Consider the following 19170-nt stretch of genomic DNA (forward strand, 5'->3'; position numbering starts at 1 on the left):
GGACGCGCAGGCTCGGCGGCCACGGCTCACGGGCCCAGCCGCTCCGCGGCACGTGGGATCTTCCCGGACCGGGGCGCGAACCCGCGTCCCCCGCATCGGCAGGCGGACTCTCCACCGCTGCGCCACCGGGGAAGCCCCAGGCTTCTTTTATACTTAAAGGGGAGGGACTAAAGTCAAACATTTCCTGGCTCCAGAGGGGATGTGTTTTTTTCTTCCTCCCTGCCGCCATTCATAGGTGGGCCTGGTCAGGATGTTTCCTGTGAGCTAAACAAAGGTATTTTAGCTTAATGTTCATGACCTGGGAGGCAGGGGTGGGCCAGAGATGGGCCATTATGTATCATTTAAGCTTATAGGCGATATCCCTTTAGTGACGGACTAGCACAGCGGCCGGAGCTAGCCGCTGGGGAGCGGGGAGCGTCCATGAGGAGAAGATGTGCAAACTGAGAAGGGACGCAAGCGACACTGCACGTCCGTGGCCGTGGCCCTCGTCCAGGGGTCGTCAGGCAACGTCTGGAGGCATTTTTGGTTATCACACCTGGGGAGGGGTCTGTGCTGCTGCGTCTAGTGGGCAGAGTCCAGGGGTGCCGCTAAAACACCCCGTGGTGCACAGCACAGCCTTCTCCCCCCGCCAAGTATTAGCCAGCCGTGGGGCCTCGCTTCCACCAGTACGCACTCAGGAGTGGGTGCCCTCAACATCAGGCCTGGGGTTCAGAGGGTGTGCAAAGACCCTCAGATGGAGAAAAACACGTGTGGGTAAAGACGGATCTCACCTGGAGTCTTCTAGCCCAGCAGCGACCCCCGTGCCCGGGCCAAGGCACATCCTTCGGACTCTGGATCCACCCACATCTCATCACTGAAGATGCTGTCGGAGGACCTGCTTTTTCAGTCCCGTGACCGCGACCCTCTTTTGGGTGAATCGGTGCGTTGTGACGGCCTAGCCGTTCAGGTCCTCGTGGTGACGCTGCATCTTGTCTTCTAGGTTCTGCAGCTGGAGAGAAGACAGCGTCAGGACCTGGACGGCGTGGACTGAGCCCGGGCCCTGCGCAGCGGGCTCCCCTCCCGCGAGGATGCGTGTGCTGCGTCTGCCTTGCTGGTGAACGGGAGCGGGGGTGGCCGGCGTGTCGACAAGCCCCGTCTGACGTATTTCAAGGACAGGGATCTTTTCGGTCTAGTTTCTTTAAAAAAGGCTGAAATACAAGAGGATGCGATTTTAAGCCTTCTTTTTTTTTTTTTAAATTAATTTTTATTGGCGTAGAGTTGATTTACAATGTTCTGTTAGTTTCTGCAGTACGGCAAAGTGAATCAGCTCTACGTATACATATATCCGCTCTCTTTTAGATTCTTTTCCCATATAGGGCATTGCAGAGTCTGAGTAGCGTTCCCTGTGCTGTGCAGCAGGTATTGGGATGGACGTACACAAACTACTATATATAAACCCTCTTCTTGAAGCCAGCGCTTTCCCCAGCCCCTCTGGCCCTTGTGCAACATCTCCTGAGTGTCACCTGAGCTGAAGGAGGATCTTCCAGGCGGGGATGGGGGAGGCCCTGGGGGGTGGAGGGTGGTTCTAGAATGACTGTCCCCACCCGTCACCCACCCTTGCAGTCTTTGCAGTTTTGCAAAGCAGCCCGTTCTCCTTTTCTTCCTCTGTCCTTGTGTATGATTCTTCTCACTATAAACTGGCCCATTTCCCTGATTTCTGTTGCCTGGTCGCCGTCATTGTCATTCCGAGGACCTAAACCTGCAGCGATGTAGATTGGCCTCCATCCTGTGCCACCAGGGAAGGCTTCACACGCTCTCGGGGCAGGCTGCGCGGTCACCATCCCTGCCCCCCCGCCATGTGCTGCCCTAAGGAAAGACCCCCCCCGGAGGGCCAGCTGCCTGCCGTCCTTGCCAGCCTCCTCCTCCCATTTCGGTCTCACCCTCCCGGGTCAGCACCCAGGTTAAGTGGGACGATGCCAGCGTGGGCGAGAGGAGAGAGCTGGGCTCTGGTTGCGGGCCTTGCGGAAGGTCCAGCCCTGGGGCCGAGCAGCGCAGCTCGGCCCCCCCGTTCTGCTGCAACACCAGGAATTCCTAAGAACCCCCAGGAATATTTACAAACTGCATCAGCTTGGACTTCCTGCGTGAGTGTTACCAAAAGCCTTACCCAAGAAAAGAACCTGGTGAACAAGGAAAGGAACTTATTGATTGACGTGCTGAGCAGTCCGGGGGAGTGACAGCTTCAGGCCTGGCTGGACCCAGGGTTTGTGCCATGTCATTGGAACTTGTTTCTCTCTTCACCTGACCCTGTCTCTGTGTGCTGGCTTCCTCTTGTCACTCCAGTCTTGCAGACTCCCCAGTTCAGATCCAGCAGGAGATTAGCACATGTGCCTTCCCGGTTTCTTCAGTACAGGCCCTGGATTAGCTCAGTCGGGTCATATGCCCATTTCTGAACCAGTTAGCTACTCTGCCCCGAGATCCTCCAAAGAGGACCCCGGGGTGTTCTCAGAGTTAGGAAAAATAGATGGTGAGTTCTCCAAACAGGAACGGCCACTGCACACACCCTCAGGCCCTGGCCCGGGCCCAGGCTCTGGACGATGGCTCCTTGGATCTAAGTCCACGTTTCCTGGCAATGCTACTGCAGGCCCTGGGCCTGCAAAGCACATGCACAGACCTTTCCTCAACTTCCCACAGTGACAGCAACACCCAGGGACGTATTAATAAGACTCCAGGCTTGGGCCGAGGGAAGGGAACAAGGGCGCACTGCCCTCTTTCCCCGAAGGCTGCCGCCATCTTTGTATCTCCCACCCCCGGAATCCAGAACCCCTCCCGCAGGCTCGGGGACAGAATAACCCCTTCTCCCTCACCCCACCGAGGGCCACTTTTCTGTGATGTAAAGTCACTCGACATAAAGACAACCTTTTACACCACGATGCGAAGCCACGTACGTCCTGCTTACCGTCTCCGACTCCTCTTCCAGAAGAGAGTCTTGGCCTTGTGGACCCAAATCCCAGTGCTACGGTCCGAATGTTTGCATCCCCCCGCAAATTCATATGGGAAATCCTAAGCCCCCCATGCGATGGTGTCAGGGGGTGTGGCCTCTGGGAGGTCATGAGGGCCTGGGGGTGGAGCCCCACGAATGGGATCGCTGTCCTTGTAATAGAGGCCCCAGGCAGCCCCTGGCCCCTGTGCCACGTGAGGACCAAGCGAGAAGTCTCTGACCCAACCCAGAAGAGGCCCCTCCCCCGACCCTGCCCACAGCTGGTCTTGACTTCCAGCCTCCAGGGCTGTGAGCAGTGCTCTTTTGTTTATGTGTCACCAGGTCTGTGGCATCGGTATTTTGTTACAACAGCCGGCACGTACGTATTAAGACCCCCGTGAAGGTGTTTCTCCTAAACCAAAGGAAAAGTTTACGCTTCAAGGAGAATTCAGTCCTTCACCTTCGGGAGAACCTGGAAAGAAAACAAAACAGCAGTAAAAGCTATTTTTCGAGCCGATGTGGCCCAGGTACGCTGATGAGTATTTCCCTAACTTGAGGACAGTTTTGAGGACGGCCGGTGAGTGGATGGGTGCATCCCGTGCGGGCAGCCCTCCCTGACCCTGTGGGTCTCATCCCAGCGTTTGGCCCTCGTGGGTGGTGGCACGGATGAGCTCAAGAGGACGTGGCCGTGGGTTCTGCAGCCGAGGGGTGACAGCTCACACAGTGCCGTCACCTTCTGGGCTGGCTGTCACCCAGGGTGACGGCCAGGCCCCTCGGTGCAGGTGTCGGCACCCCACGGGTGTCCCCCGGGGGGGACGTGCACCTTGCTGACACCCTGGGGAGGAGACATCCTCCTGTCTGCCGCCCCCCTCCCCAGCCACGCACACCCTCCTGAGGCCGCGGCTCCTGCACCACGCGTGCTGGGAGTGGGGTGGAGGGTTTCTGCTCCAGGGAAGGGAGATGGAGGGAGCGTGGGTACTGAGGAAGGCCAGTCGTGGGGTCAGCGGCGGGTCCTGAACATCGTCCTGCAAGAGCCTCCTGCACTCAGGGACCCCGGGACCCTGGTGGCCGGTCATCCAGGTATAGCGTAGGGTCCCCCCCAGTTAAAAGATAGTCACCAGAGCTTGGCTAATGAGGAGCTATGGGTTCCTGTCTGCAGCCCCAGCTCGTCGTGTGGGGTCCTGGCTCTTTTCTGAGACCCAAACGTAGACAAGCCCGCCCACCCCAGCTCCTGGAGCGGGCGGTGAAGCCTCATGTCAAACCCAGAGCTAACTCGGAATCTCCTGGGGTCGCTCCTGAGAGCAGACACTCACCAGTACCTTCTTCTCGGCTGGACGGTCGTACAAGCTTTGGCTGAAACATTTCACTCAACAATCAAAGCAGCCTGGGGGACCGCACGGAGACGTGAGTGTCACCGCAGCATGAGCTACTGACGCAGCCAGACCCGCACCCAACTGGACGTTGCCCACCCCAGACAGCACTGGTCAACAAATCTTTATTTCGCTGGAATTCTAAAGACAAAAGGAGAGAGTTTTTGAGAGAGCTAGTACATCCCACGAGGTCATTCCATTAAAAGTCAAGGAAGAAAAAAAATAAAACACCGTATTCAGACCCTGGAACATGCCGGAAGAATGGGCGAAGGACAAGGGTGCGTCATTTCCAAGGACCAGTCTACATCCGAAAGGAATTTAGCAGCGTTTGTTATCCAAGACTGAAACCGAGCAGAATTTTGACAGTAAGTCGGAGGTTAAAATCGACTTTCTAAGGTTAGTGAGTGAGACTTCACAGACTTTCTGAAGGATAATTTAACAGGTTTCAAAGGCTCAAATGTGTGCATTTGGTTTCACATACACACACACACACACAATTCTGCTTCTGGCTATTCTCGTTTTTCACAAAGAGGAGGCTGGGAAGGGAACTATCTGGGGGTGCTGACTTGGGGAGCTCTGTCCCGCTGGCAGCGAGGCGGCATAGCTACCACCAGGAGATGGTACGGACCATGCCCCAGGGACACGGATCCACTGGGAGGCCCCCATCCTTCCGAGGTCCACCCTCTCCACCTTGCCAGTCAGGGGCACCTTCCCATCCTCACCATCCTCTGTTTCCTCACCCAGGGCTCTTCGGAGGACCCCCTTGAGGGGCCCCCTTAGCCGCTGTCTCTGAAGGCCCCCAGTGAAAAAGTAAATAGCAGGGTTAGCCGTGCTGTTGATGCAGGAAAGGAGGATGCAGACGTCGCTGAGAGTGTGATTTTTCCTGTCAGCCACGAGCAACCTGATGATGCAGAGCGGCAGGCCAAAGAGAAAGAAGCGCAGGGCCGAGAGCAGAGGACCAGGGAGAGCTTTGGGGGCCGGTGTTGCTGGGCACTCGCCTGGGCTCGGAGGGGCAACAGCAGGCCGGACACGCCCAGGATGGAGAACGGGAGGAAGACCCACGTGGTGGTGGCGGTCATAAGTGCGGGACAGAACTTTGTCCTTGGGATGAATAACTGACCACAGGCATGACCTCTCAGTACATTAACCAAAAAGATCGGAATCCAGAGCAGGGCGCTCACGTTGCCTGACAGGCGCTTGGGGCAATGTCACCGGAACCAAATAGGGAAGAAGGAGGACAGACAGCGCTGGAAGCTGATGGCGGTCATGATGCCCAGGCCAGTGAAGTAGAAGAAGAGCCTCAGGACCATGAAGGTGTCATGCAGGTGAAAGGGATACCGAAGGAAAAGCTTCAGGATTTGGCGGACAGAGAATACAGTCTGGAAACAAAGGTTCATGGAATCCTCAACGGCCAGATTGAGGCTGTAGGTGAAGAAGGCATTTTTCTTGGCGGACAGATGGACAAACCAGATTACTATTCCATTTCCCACCAACCCACAAAGGGCCACAACCACAGTGATGGACCAGAAGATCATGTGGTCAGTGTTCTCTGACCTTGGAGCCAGCGCTGTGGCATCAGTGCTGGAATGATTGCGTGTCTTGCAGTACTGGTCCATGGTGAGGAGATCCGAGCTCAGCAGGACTCTGCTGGGTTCCTCTGATCTGTGATTCCTGGCACTCCTGGGGTGGGTGGGGGCAGTCAGAGATGGAAATACAGAACCTCAGGCAAGTAAGGTGGGCTCTTGTTCCTCCCCACTCTCCCTGTCTCTCTCTTCTCTTCGCTCTCCTCCTCCTTCTCTCCTTGCCCCCCTTCTTCCCTCAGTTTGTCTCTTTCTCTTCCCCTTCCTTCTACTTCCCACCCCCAAGCCCGGCCACAGATGAACCAAGTACAGGTCCTTACTGTGGTTCTTGCCTCTCCCTAGAGGATGAGATAAGAGCTCAGCTTCATCCTCATGAGCTGGGCCCCTTGGGCATCAGTACAGCTCGTTCATTCATCTCTGTACTCAACACGCTGATTTGCTGGATGTCCCCTCCAGCTTAGGAGCTGAGCAGAGCACAGGGTGGGGGAAGTTGGGGAGACCTGGTTTCTGCCCCCAAGGAACCCAGGGGAACAACCACTTACAGGACGGTGCGACTGGAGCTCTAGTACTCGGGGGAGTTGACCCTTGAAGACATGGTAGACGTTACCAAGAAAGATGATACCCAATGCGGAGAAACCACTTGAAGAAGGACCAGAGTCTTGGGGGAGCTTGTCCACTCAGGGTAGACCTCTTAGTATGGTTAGGACCTGAAGAGCAGTTTGGGATACAGGGGAGAGGACATGGATGATGTAAAGGGGGGTGGAGGCATCTGGTCTTCCTCCTTACTTAGGTCCAGGTGGCAGCCCAGATGCACTGATATCTGTAGGGCGAGCTGTGCCTGAGTCCCTAGGATATCTCATCTACTCCATCTGCTTCAATACCATCCTGTGCTCATGACTCAGAAAAGCGGGTCAGCCGCCTGAAGGTGCTCTGTGGGCTCCTAGGGCTGTGGGTTCTAATGTCTCAGTGGCTGTGGGACAGAAGGATGGCTCCTCTCAAAGACACCCGTGTCCTAATCCCCAGAGTCTATGACGATTGAGATAGGAGAGAGGGGATGAAGGTGGCACATGGAATTAAGGCTGCTATAACCAGCTGAACTTAAAATAGGCAGATTATCCTGGGTCACTCAGGTGGGCCCCACATGTAATCACAAGGGTCCTTATAAAAAGGCAGAGGAGGAGAGTCAGAGAAGGAGATGTGAAGAGGGAAGCAGGGGAGGGGTGATGTGATGGTTGGCTTTGAAGAGCACAGTAGAGGCCACCGTCCAAGGATGCAGGCCCCTCCAGAAGTTGAAAAATGACCAGGGAACAGCTTCTCCCTTGAAGCCCTGGGAAGGAATGTAGCCCTGTCCGCACCTTGATTTTAGCCCAGTGAGACCCATCTTGGGTTTTGAACCTCCATAACTGTAAGGTCATAAATTTGTGGTGATTTGCTACAGCAGCCGGAGGAAACTGTTACATAAGGTCGCCCGTTCCGTGGTTGGGCTCAGGTTCCGTGAGGTCCTTTCTGCCCTTTGGGTTTCACACTTCTTCCCTTTCTCATCCCTTGTTTCCAGCTTCCCCTTGTCTTTTACTCAGACCAATTCAGCTCTTCTCCTTTTCTCATCCCCCGGATGCTGACGTTTTCCAGGTCACGTTTCTCGGCATTCTGTTCTGTTGTAGTTAAACGACGCCCTTGAATCTGATCTCACCCATTCACATGGCGTTCTGTGCACCACTCGGTTCCCAAACACACCTCTTCGGCCTCCGTCTCTCTTCAGCCCTGACTTGCTCATCAAACTGCCGACTAATAACACCACGTATGACACCACCCCCCAAACGTGTGCTCTCCACTGCGCTTCCTTATTCCTACAAAGTACATTGCCGCACAAAACCCAGTGCCCTAGATATGAAATGTGGAATCACTGCAGGGCCTCAGGGGCACTCTGGGGTCAGGCTGTTTGGGTTGGATTCCTGCGCCTCCCACTGATTAATGAGTGCCTTTGTGTGATGTACTCGGTCTGTGTACTCTATATAGTAGATGCACGCTACTGTATATAAAATAGATGAACAACAAGGACCTACTGTATAGCATAGGGAACTATACCCAGGGAACTAATTATCCAAGATTAATAATTATAGGTTATTAATCTTGTAATAACCTATAATGGAAAAGAATCTGAAAAAGAATATATATACATATGTATAACTGAATCACTTTGCTGTATACCAGAAACTAACACATTGTAAATCAATGATACTTCAATAAAAGAAATTTTAAAAAATCTTTTTTTAGTTTTTTAAAGCACATTTCGAGGAAGGAAGTGTGTAAAAGATAAGTAATTCATTTTAACTTACGTTGATTTGGGGTTGTTTGTGGAACACCCAGGTGAACTTGTCCAGACAGTCGGAATTTGGGAAGAGAGCTGTGGTCTGGAGGTGTGGATTTAGCAAACATCATTGACGTAAGTGATAGCTGAAGCCACACGGAAGAGGAGGACATTGCAGGGAGGAAAGGGGCAGGCTGGGGAAGATGTACCATCTATTTCCATCCAATGTGTAGATGAAGAAGGACCATCAGAAGCACACAGAAAAGGAGAGGGTACAGAGGAAGAAAACAACAGAGAGTGTTGTCCGAGGAGCTAAGAGCAAGACTCAGAAGTAGCAGGGCGGGGGGGACTTCCCTGGTGGTCCAGTGGTTAAGACTCTGTGCTTCCAATGCAGGGATGCAGGTTCCATCCCTGGTCGGGGAACTAAGATCCCACACGCTGTGTGGCATGGTCAAAATAAAAAGTAACAGAAGCAGAGGTCGATCAGTAGTACAGTAGCAAGTCCTCAGAAGTTTCAATTAATGAAATACATTAGTAGCATGAAGGATCTAGCATACTTTAGAGGGTTTTAGATTGTAGATCCATAATGCACTAGTAACAATATTCTAACGAAATGGAGGAGAGACCACTATGAGATTGAAGTCATCAAGAATAACTTTTAGTTTGCTCACCAAAATATCCTGGGGCACTGCCTTCAGGAGGAACCTGCTCCCTGGGGCTGGTTAGCTGCTTTGATCTGAAGGATGGTCAGGACACCCAGGCTATCTTTGCTATGGTAGGCTCGCCCTTGGTCCTAGGCTGCTTCTATAAGGAGCCCTGTGACTGCGGGCTTCGGTAGCTGTTCCACCGCAGACTTTCCTAGTTTAAGGTATTTGTCTCTCCGCACCGTGTAGTCCTAAGGCAAAAATGGCATAAGTCCCTCCATAAAGTAATTGGATGAGAATGCTGGGGTAGGGTAGGGTAGGCAGGGAAGAGAGCAAACAAGAGGTGGCTAAAATGGGGGGAAATCCCACTGGAGAATTTTCCAGAAAGGCATGACCTAGGCATAGATATTCCCCATCGAGACATCAGACTGATGCCCCGTGGGCAGGGAGACAGAGGTTGGATGAACTACAAAGCAATGGCGGGTCGAGGAAGACGTGGTGGAAACAGTAGGCAAGAGGGACCTGAGAAGCCACAGATGCTCTGGGCTCCAGACCAGACACAATCTTAATGCCCTGGGGGAAATGCAGTAAAGGAGTAGGAGGTGGACAGCTCCGTCTTACCTTTGATGCTGGTCCAGTCCAGGAAGTGGTCTGCGAGGGTAGGAAGGACCTTCTCTAGATGTCTGATCATGGAGAAATCCTCTCTGTCCTTGGACCACCGAGTCACCCTCAGGAGCTCCTGAGGAGAGTGGAGCTCTGAGTGTTATCAAGCTGGTTCAGGGTCCCTTGTTATTTCCTATGTGGGGTCACTGGCCAATCGGAGTCCAAGCGTCATCTCAGGAGAATATCTCAAGATCACGTTTGTGTCCCCTGCATTTCCTCCTGTGTTGCCTCATCCTCACATTCGGCTTCTGCCTCGATGTTCTCAGAATCACTCTCTTCCTGTGACTTTTTCTCTGAAACAAGCCTCAACTGCACATTTGCAGTGCACTAGAACAAACCTGTAACACCTGGCATCCATCATCTCGGTGATGTTTGAGACTTTGAACTATCTGGTATATTTTGGTGGCTAAGGTAGAATGTCCCTTCAGGGCCATCCTGTTTGGGATCTTCCTCCTCAGCTCACATCCTGACCTTCCCAGATGCTCTGTCCTTTCATCTCTTTCAAAGTCTCAACATCTCATGTCTCCCCTGCATTCACCCACCACACAGACGTCCTAGACACCAATCACTCCTGCTTCTAGATCAGCGCTTCCAGGGGGGCATCAGTGGGGTTGGGTGGGAACAGCTGAATATATTCCACCTCAAGACCTGAGCCATGTTCTTTCCAGAAATCACGTCTAATTGTGGACAGGATGACCTCCAGCCCTTGGGGAGAGACAGCAGAATGATAAGGATGGAGAGACAGGATAGCTCTGGCCAAGCCCTCTGGAGAAGGTCAGAAATAAATGATGAAAGTCCCAAATCAGGGACTTCCCTGGCGGCGCAGTTGTTAAGAATCAGCCTGCCAATACATGGGACACGGGTTCGAGCCCTGGTCTGGGAAGATCCCACATGCCGCGGAGCAACTGAGCCCATGTGCCACAACTACTGAGCCTGTGCTCTAGAGCCCGCGAGCCACGACTGCCGAGCCCGCGTGCCTAGAGCCCACGCTCCACAACAAGAGAAGTCACCGCAATGAGAAGCCCGCGCACCACAACGAAACGTCTAATTGTGGACAGGATGACCTCCAGCCCTTGGGGAGAGACAGCAGAATGATGAGGATGGAGAGACAGGATAGTTCTGGCCAAGCCCTCTGGAGAAGGTCAGAAATAAATGATGAAAGTCTCAAATCAGGGACTTCCCTGGTGGCGCAGTTGTTAAGAATCAGCCTGCCAATACATGGGACACGGGTTCGAGCCCTGGTCTGGGAAGATCCCACATGCCGCGGAGCAACTGAGCCCATGTGCCATAACTACTGAGCCTGTGCTCTAGAGCCCGCGAGCCACGACTGCCGAGCCCGCGTGCCTAGAGCCCACGCTCCGCAACAAGAGAAGTCACCGCAATGAGAAGCCGGCTCACCACAACGAAAAGTAGCCCCCGCTCGCCTCAACTAGAGAAAGCCCGTGCACAGCAACGAAGATCCAACGCGGCCAAAAATAAATAAATAAATAAATTTATTTTTTAAAAACAGAAAGTCTCAAATTACACCCTCTGTTGTGGAGTCACCATGGTCCAGCTCAGGCTCCTAAGCTTCCCAGGGATAAACAGATCCAGAAATCGTTTATCACACCTTCCAAATCCCCACCAGAAGGATTTTTTTCCCCACTGTGTTTAGTTTTACTTTCAGTTGCATGAGATACTTTTCCAGTGATGAGGAACTGGTGTGGTCTTTTCAGGCTCATGCCTTCCAGGATCAATAATTAGAGAAACCCAATGAGAAAAGAGAAATGAATGCATGTTTCCTGCTGGTCATAGGCAAGTACGTTGATCGTGTCTGCCCAAAATACAGTTTCATTTCCACTGCTTGGGGTCCTTGTGTCAACCAGCTCAAGCCTCTCCCTCAACTGGATACAGTAAATGAAAAAGGCACCCATGTCCCTTCCTTTCCAAATCTTCTAAAACTCTGGAACAGTGGTTCTCAAACATTTTGATCTTAAGACCCCAAAGAGCATTTGTTTACGTCATTTATATCTGTTGATGTCTACCATCTTAAAATAAAACTGAAAAATTAATTTATTTTATAAAGTCATTTTAAAATAAAAATAATAAGGCCATGTCATTTTACCATGAGTAGTATATTTTTAATGAGAAATAAATATAGATTTTTTTAAAATAAAAAAATCTCAGTGAGAAGAGTGGCATTGTTTTACATGTTATGGAAATCTTTTCATGGGAAGACAGTAGGAGTCTCATATGCTTAAATGCTTCTTAATGAGTCTTAAGTGCTTCTGCATTTAATCTGTTGCATAATGTTATTTTGGTTGAAGTATATGAAGAAAATATGACCCCACATAGATATGTTGTAGGAAAACGTAAGAGGAGTTTGATAGCCATTTCAGAACCCTTCTGTGAATTTCGAAATACGCTTCCTTGAAATTCTGCCCAAACTTAACAAGTGGTAGTTTCTTCAAGGTTAGCTGTAATGTGGAATCTGAAACCATATCAATAAACTTTTCATACTCTGTTATGTTAAAATCCATTGATCTAAATTGCACTTTGATTGAATCTTTTACACATGTGTGATTTTGTAACATCAAGTATTAGTCATTTGGAAAATATTGGTTCACTGAGTTATGCAGATCTTTCAAATGTGGACATATTTAATTATATACCCTGACTATCTATCTATCTATCTATTACATTTTTAATATTACCATGAATCTCATCAGAAAACTCTTTAATTTGGGGGAAGCCATTACACTCAATGTAACAGATATATGTTTTTCAGGATTCTAATTTTTTCTTGAAAGCCCAAATGGTATCATTGGCAATAAAAACTTCCAGTTGTTTTCCTTGAAATGACTAGCTCACTTTGTTCATTTTGAGAAAATTTCTTCCAGATCTTCTAGTCTGAATAACCACAGTTGGTCAATCAAGCATTCTTTCAAGTAAAAATGGTGATCAACAGAATAAAGCAGCTAGTTTAGTTCTCATCTCAAACAATTGCAGTGGTATAGCCTGAGAAAACCATCATACATTGATATATGGCAAAAGTGACATATATTTATAATATATATTTATAAATTTATTATATATTTAGATTATATATATATATTTCCTATTTAGTCACATAAAATATTAAAAAATCATGTACTCAAGGGTCTATATTTCATAAAATTAAGAGTTTTTACTGTTTCATCAAAGATCAAGGACATTCCTGGGTGAAAGTGGTTTTTTCAAAAATTGCTGTGAGGCCATGATGATGGGAAAGAATACAATAGTACTATTATACTTGTTACCACCGCCTTGATTTGAGCTAAGGCACCAGCTGTTTTACCACCATTGCTTTTGCATCCATCAGTGAAAATCTCAACAAAGTTGTTCCAAAAGAAACCATGAAACTATATTTTAAAAATTATTCAACATTTTGAACATTTCAGCACTTTTATTTGTTGCCAAGCATTCATATAAGAGACCTTCTTCAATAATTAGCTGCTGTTGCTACCAGACAAATTCTAGAAGTTCAGAAATATCTGTAGATTTTTAAAACTATACGTGAAGAGAGTATTTTAACTCAGTTTTCATGTTGCAGCTAAATCTTTAAGCTAATGAGTTACACTATCATTAGAAAGTGGGGGGCACCAGAATTCTCCTACTGACTTGCCTCCAGCTGATATTCATCAATGTCGACTCTACAAGTCAAGTAAGCAGTTAAAGTAAGTGGTGTGGTTAGCAGAGTGGGAACAGAGATATCGTCAATGTTTACAAAGAAATGAGGAAATTTTAGGCAAAGTAAGCAGATTCTCACAACTACATAGGAGGGGAAACAGTACCCAAGTTTCTACAATATTTAACTAAAATGACCAGTTTTGAACAACAAAAAAATTATAAGACATGCAAAAGAAATGTGAAAGTATAATCCATACATTGGGGGAAGAGAAAATCAGGCAACAGAAACTGCCTGTCAGATTGCCCAGAGGTTGAATTTAACAGGCAAAGCCTTCAAAGTAACCACTATAAATATATTCAAAAAACTAATAGAAACCATGCCTACAGAAGGAAAGAAAGGTGTGATGAGAGTGTCTCATCAAATAGAGAAAAATCAATAAAGGAATAGAAATGAAACTATTATATACAGGATGGATAAACATCAAGGTCTTATTGTATAGCACAGGAAACTATTATTCAATATCCTGTGATAAACCATAATGGGAAAGAATATGAAAAACAGTATATATGTATAACTGAGTCACTTTGCTGTATAGTAGACATTAACACAACATTGTAAATCAACCATACTTCAAAAAAATTAAAGAAAAAGAGAGAGACAGAATGATTTTTAAAAAGAACCAAATAGAAATTCTGGAGTTGAAAATACAATAACTGAAATGAAAAATTCACTACAGGGACCTGACAAGAGATTCGAACTGTCACAAGAAGGATTTGGCAAACTTTAAGACAGATTGACAGCAAATATGTTATCCAAAGAAAAATGGGGGAAAGAATGAACAAAAATGAAGAGTCTCAGAAGAATGTGGGACATCATTAAACACATCAGGATATGCATAATGGGAGTACCAGAGAGGAGAGAGAGAAAAGAGCAGGAAAAAATATTCAGAGAAATAATGACTGAAAACTTCTAAAATATATTAAAAACACTTACTTACATAACCAAGAAGTTCAATGAACTCCAAGGAATTCTTATCCTTATTTTAGGGGTGATAAAATAGAGGCACAGGATGATTAAGGCTTCTCAGTCAAGCAAGTATAGAGTCAGGGTCGCCCCAAGGTGGTCTGAATCTAGGGCTAGAGGTCTTAATAACCATGCTTTGCAGCTTCAGTGATATGTTTCCCTCCAAATTCAGCTGAGCATGTGTTTCATGTGATTCCTGCAGACCATAAAAGTGCAGTGATTTTATAATCATGTGAAAATAAATGCAACTAGTTCTTACCTGTTGACCCTGATAATCTCAGAGGTGTAAGGACTATACTGTACACTTTTGTGAACATTGGTTTTTTTCTTATCTTTAACAAACTAAAACAAACCAAATTATACGACATATAAACTTAAACACACATCATTTACTGTAAATATAATATACTGAATAAAAGTGTTTATAATAATTGTATGGATGGCTAAATATTAATTTCCCCTACCAGAGACTGTTAAGAATTTGAGGCATTTACATATGCAAAGTTTTAAAACTTTTAGATGGTTAAAAATGGTGGAATCCATGCCGTGGAACAACTAAGCCTGAGCGCCACAACTACTGAGCCTGTGCTCTAGAGCCCGTGAGCCACAACTACTGAAGCCCACACGCCTAGAGCCCGTGCTCTGCAACAAGAGAAGCCACCTCAACGAGAAGCCTGTGCACCGCAACGAAGAGTGGCCCCTGCTCGCTGCAACTAGAGAAAGCCCGCGTGCAGCAACAAAGACCCAAGGCAGCCATAAATAAATAAATAAATAAAAATTTAAAAAAAAAAAAAAAAGACAAGGTCTTGGGAGGGTTACTTCAGACATACCCTCCCTGCACATAAGTCCCAGCCCCATTTCCTACCTGGAATCTAGAATCCCAATCAGCAGTGAGGAGACTGCTATGTGAGGAGCAGGGACACACATGTGCCTGGGCCAAAAGAACGTCATATCCAGTTGGGCAGAGAGGGGGGCAATACCCCGTGGCTGCTGAGCACAGGGTCTCAAGCCCCGGCCTCCCCTCTACCAGCTGGACGAGCTTGGTGTTACATAAGCAAGTCGAAGATGCCCTCTGTATACTAGCCCCACGTCTTTACTTCTTCACTGCAGCCCAGGACCCATTAGCTACAAGCCCAGCAGCACCAAACTCAATTTTACACAACCAATTGTTTTGTTTTTTTTAATTGAAGTACACCTGATTTACAATGGTGTGTTAATTTCTGCTGTACAGTAATAGAATCCCAATCAGCAGTGAGGAGACTGCTATGTGAGGAGCAGGGACACACATGTGCCTGGGCCAAAAGAACGTCATATCCAGTTGGGCAGAGAGGGGGGCAATACCCCGTGGCTGCTGAGCACAGGGTCTCAAGCCCCGGCCTCCCCTCTACCAGCTGGACGAGCTTGGTGTTACATAAGCAAGTCGAAGATGCCCTCTGTATACTAGCCCCACGTCTTTACTTCTTCACTGCAGCCCAGGACCCATTAGCTACAAGCCCAGCAGCACCAAACTCAATTTTACACAACCAATTGTTTTGTTTTTTTTTATTGAAGTACACCTGATTTACAATGGTGTGTTAATTTCTGCTGTACAGCAAAGTGATTCAGTTATACCTATACTTACATTCTTTATTTTAATAGTCTTTTCCATTTTGGTTTATCATAGGATATTGAATATAGTTCTCTGTGCTATACGGTAAGACCTTGCTGTTTATCCATTCTATATATAAAAGCTTACATCTGCTCACCCCAACCTCCCACCCCAGCCCTCCTCCAACCCCCTCCCCCTTGGCAACCAATAGTCTGTTCTCTATGTCCGTGATTCTGTTTCTGCTTCATAGATAAGTTCATTTGTGTCGTATTTTAGATTCCACATTAAGTGATATCATAGGGTATTTGTCTTTCTCTTTCTGACTTACTTCCCTTAGAGCCCAAATAAGCAGCTTTTAAGCCAGTTAGAACCTGCCGGTATATCCAAAACTGCACCCATCATCTCCGAGCCATAGATAAGACAGACATCCAGCTATGAAAGACCTCAGGCCACAGCTCCCTGTGGTGCTCTGTGACTCAGAGGCTCCTGCCGTACTGCTGAGTGATGTCACCTGGACCCACAAGCCCTCTGCAATTCCCCTCTACCCCAGCAGCTCCCCTGCTCTCATCGCCCTCCAGGTGGCGCCCCTGTGCTGTAGCTTCTGGAAGGCCTTGTGCTGGGGGGGACTTCCCCAATGCAACCTGGCAGAGTGCACCCTGGTAAAGCTCACTGTGCACCACTGCCAGCTCATGGCCGTATCGTTCTTCTTGATCAGCCTCCAAGTCCCTCAAACCTTACACCTTGGTCAGGTCACCTAACACCTCTGACTCTGCATCCTCATCTGAGAAATGAAGGCACGTGTAGGCCCACTGGGAGGATCAAATGGCTTCAACGGCAATCACCTGAAGCACCCCTGGCACGTCTGAGTCTCTAATGCAGGACAGAGCATCAGTGCAGGACACCTCCTTGGCCTCTCCCCAGCCATATCCTCTTCCCATCCACCCTTTCCTTTTTGTTGTCTCATCCTTCCTTGCACCAGAATTGATTCACAGGCCACAGTGACCATGCTTTTGACTAAGGCCTCCACATGAGGTATTCTGGAAAAATCGTGTACTCTGGGTCAAGGTGGACATGGGTTCCCACTTAGGTATGTTATTTATTCTTTATGAAGGAAACAAGCATCAGGAGTAGCCTCTTCCACAGCAGGAAAACCAGGATGGCCTCGTGGAAATCACAAGAGAACAAGGTTTCAAGATGGCAGGCATGCTCATCTGTACTAGGTGTCTAGACGTGGGGAAGAAGGGGAGACGAAATGCTATCTTCCATTTAGGCACCCGTGAGCCCTTTCACTCTCCTCCACTAACTTTCTTCCATGTGGGAAGCCTCTTTCTGGGGCACATGTGTGGCCCTGGGGCCCTTGCAGAATCTGGGCTTAGTTTCGTTCTTGTTCTCGAAGTTGGTCTACTGCCACCTAGAGGCCAAATCAGGAACTGCTGCCTGGCTGTTTTTCTGGCCAGAGGTTCTCAAGCCTTTCCCTTAACACCCTTCTCTAAACAGCCGGCCCCGAGTGGGACTTAGAACCCACACAGCACGGACCCTCACCCCACCCCACACCTGTTCACACAATTCTCCGTCTACCTCTCCCACGTGCTTACTGGCGCTTGAATTTTTCCTAAACATGAAATATACAGTAAAATACCAGAGACAGAGGAGCCGCTGACGAGGGGGAACATTCCAGAGGATATAAGAGAATTCTGGAGACCCCGCCGACTGCAACAGCCCCAGCCCAACATCACAAGTCGTCAGAGCATCCTCTGTCTCCTGGTCCTACAGCTCTGCTCCCCACAGCCCTACACGTCTGCTCTGACATGGACCAAGCCCTGGATGTCTCCTCACTCTAAGCCGACACCCCCCAGAGCCAGGGGTCAGCCTCAAGCAGAATAACCAGTCCCCTAGAAGATGAGTTGGGGCCACCCCTTCCTTCCTTGTCTGGGATGTCCTCCCAGGGGCTCCAAACATCCAGGGCGAGGGCTTCACCGCTCTTTGCCCGGTGCTTGCAGCCCCTTCCCATGCCCTCCGCCTCCCCCCTGGGGTTGCTCTGGCCGCAGAGGATGTGCTGAGCTGTGAGAAGCACGTGCCTCCTCTTTCCCTGTGTTGAACATCTTGGAGGCCCCATGCCCCTGCCATGGGTGAGGACAGTGATTAGGAAATTGGCCAGGCCAGCCTGGGCTGCCTCTGCTGGGGTCTGTTGTGAGGACGGTGGCCTCTTGATCACTCCTGAGGCCACCAGGTGCCCAGCGCTGTGCTGGTGAACAGATCGAACCACGTGAAATTGCCACCTCTGTAGACCAAAAACCCCTGGGTACTAGTAGCTTCTTGTGGTCCAGCCTGTACCTTGTTACTATTTGAGGCCACCAACAGCCAGTCTTTTACAGCCACACAGACCCCCCACGTGCTTCCTCCCGGCTCCCAGAGGACAGACAGATCTGGCCAGGTTAACTGTTACCGCCAAGCTATCATCAGCTGAAGGTTTTAGCATGACTGATTTATTCTTTTAAGGTGTTGAATTTTCCAAAGTCTCCAGTTACCAGACTCCTGGACAGGAACACGTTGGCATGGACTCAGGGGCCATTGCTGCCTGCAGGTTTGTGACCCCGGCTCAGCCGGCTTGGCAGGAAAGCACTGGCAGGGGTAACCTGCAGAGCTGGGGTGGCGAGAACCCCATCAAGGGCCAGACCTGGCCATGTGGGCAAAGCTGGGCTTCTGGGTCAGACGGTCCTGGACCTCCAGGATGGTTCTCCCTGTATTATGGGACTTAAACATTCTCCTCATTTCCTTGAACTTGAATGTTCTCACCTGCATGAAAGTAACTACCGTGTTTGGAAAAGCAGACCAAGGACCTGCGTTTAGTGGGTACCTTGTACAGCGAGATGCACTTGGAAGAGACCATGGCCAAAGCGACACAGTTCCTGCCTCCAAAAGGCTTGCTTTCTACCAGGAGACAGAGGAGCGAGCCGACGGCTGGAATACACTCAGAAAACTACAACATGCACGCGTCAACACGGCCCAGAGCAGAGACAGAGAGCCGGCACTTTGGGGCAGTGACTTCTAAGCTGACCCCGACAGGGTCAGGAAGAGACGGTAAATGAAAGGGCAGGGAGAGGGGGACGAGGGCTTTGGTTAAAGGGCAGTGCAGGGAAAAGGCCAGAAGCTAGAGAAAGCGAGAGAGGAGGCCAGAGCCCAGAGAGCAGCAAACGAGGGCAAGAAACGAGGCTACGCCAGCTCATAAAAGGAGGGTCTTGGGCTTCCCTGGTGGCGCAGTGGTGGGGAGTCTGCCTGCCGATGCAGGGGACACTGGTTCGCGCCCCGGTCCGGGAAGATCCCACATGCCGCGGAGCGGCTGGGCCCGTGAGCCATGGCCGCTAAGCCTGCGCGTCCGGAGCCTGTGC

General features: G+C 49.4%; 1 protein-coding gene across 6 annotated transcripts in view; it reads left to right on the forward strand.

Moving 5' to 3' along the window:
- NADSYN1 (NAD synthetase 1) overlaps positions 1-8111 on the forward strand; it is a 43478-nt gene extending 35367 nt beyond the window's left edge. For 2 of the 6 annotated variants that reach the window (XM_028479294.2, XM_007114776.3), the window contains exon 22: positions 980-8111. In XM_028479294.2, coding sequence (XP_028335095.1) covers positions 980-1030 — 51 coding nt within the window. In that variant the 3' untranslated portion in view covers positions 1031-8111. The remainder of the gene's footprint in view (positions 1-979) is intronic. The other 4 variants (XR_008615681.1, XR_008615683.1, XR_008615682.1 and 1 more) reach the window with 4 other exon arrangements.
- The last annotated feature ends 11059 nt before the right edge of the window (positions 8112-19170 follow it).

Source organism: Physeter macrocephalus, chromosome 18 (genome assembly GCF_002837175.3).
Source record: "Physeter macrocephalus isolate SW-GA chromosome 18, ASM283717v5, whole genome shotgun sequence".
Taxonomy (NCBI): Eukaryota; Metazoa; Chordata; class Mammalia; order Artiodactyla; family Physeteridae; genus Physeter; species Physeter macrocephalus.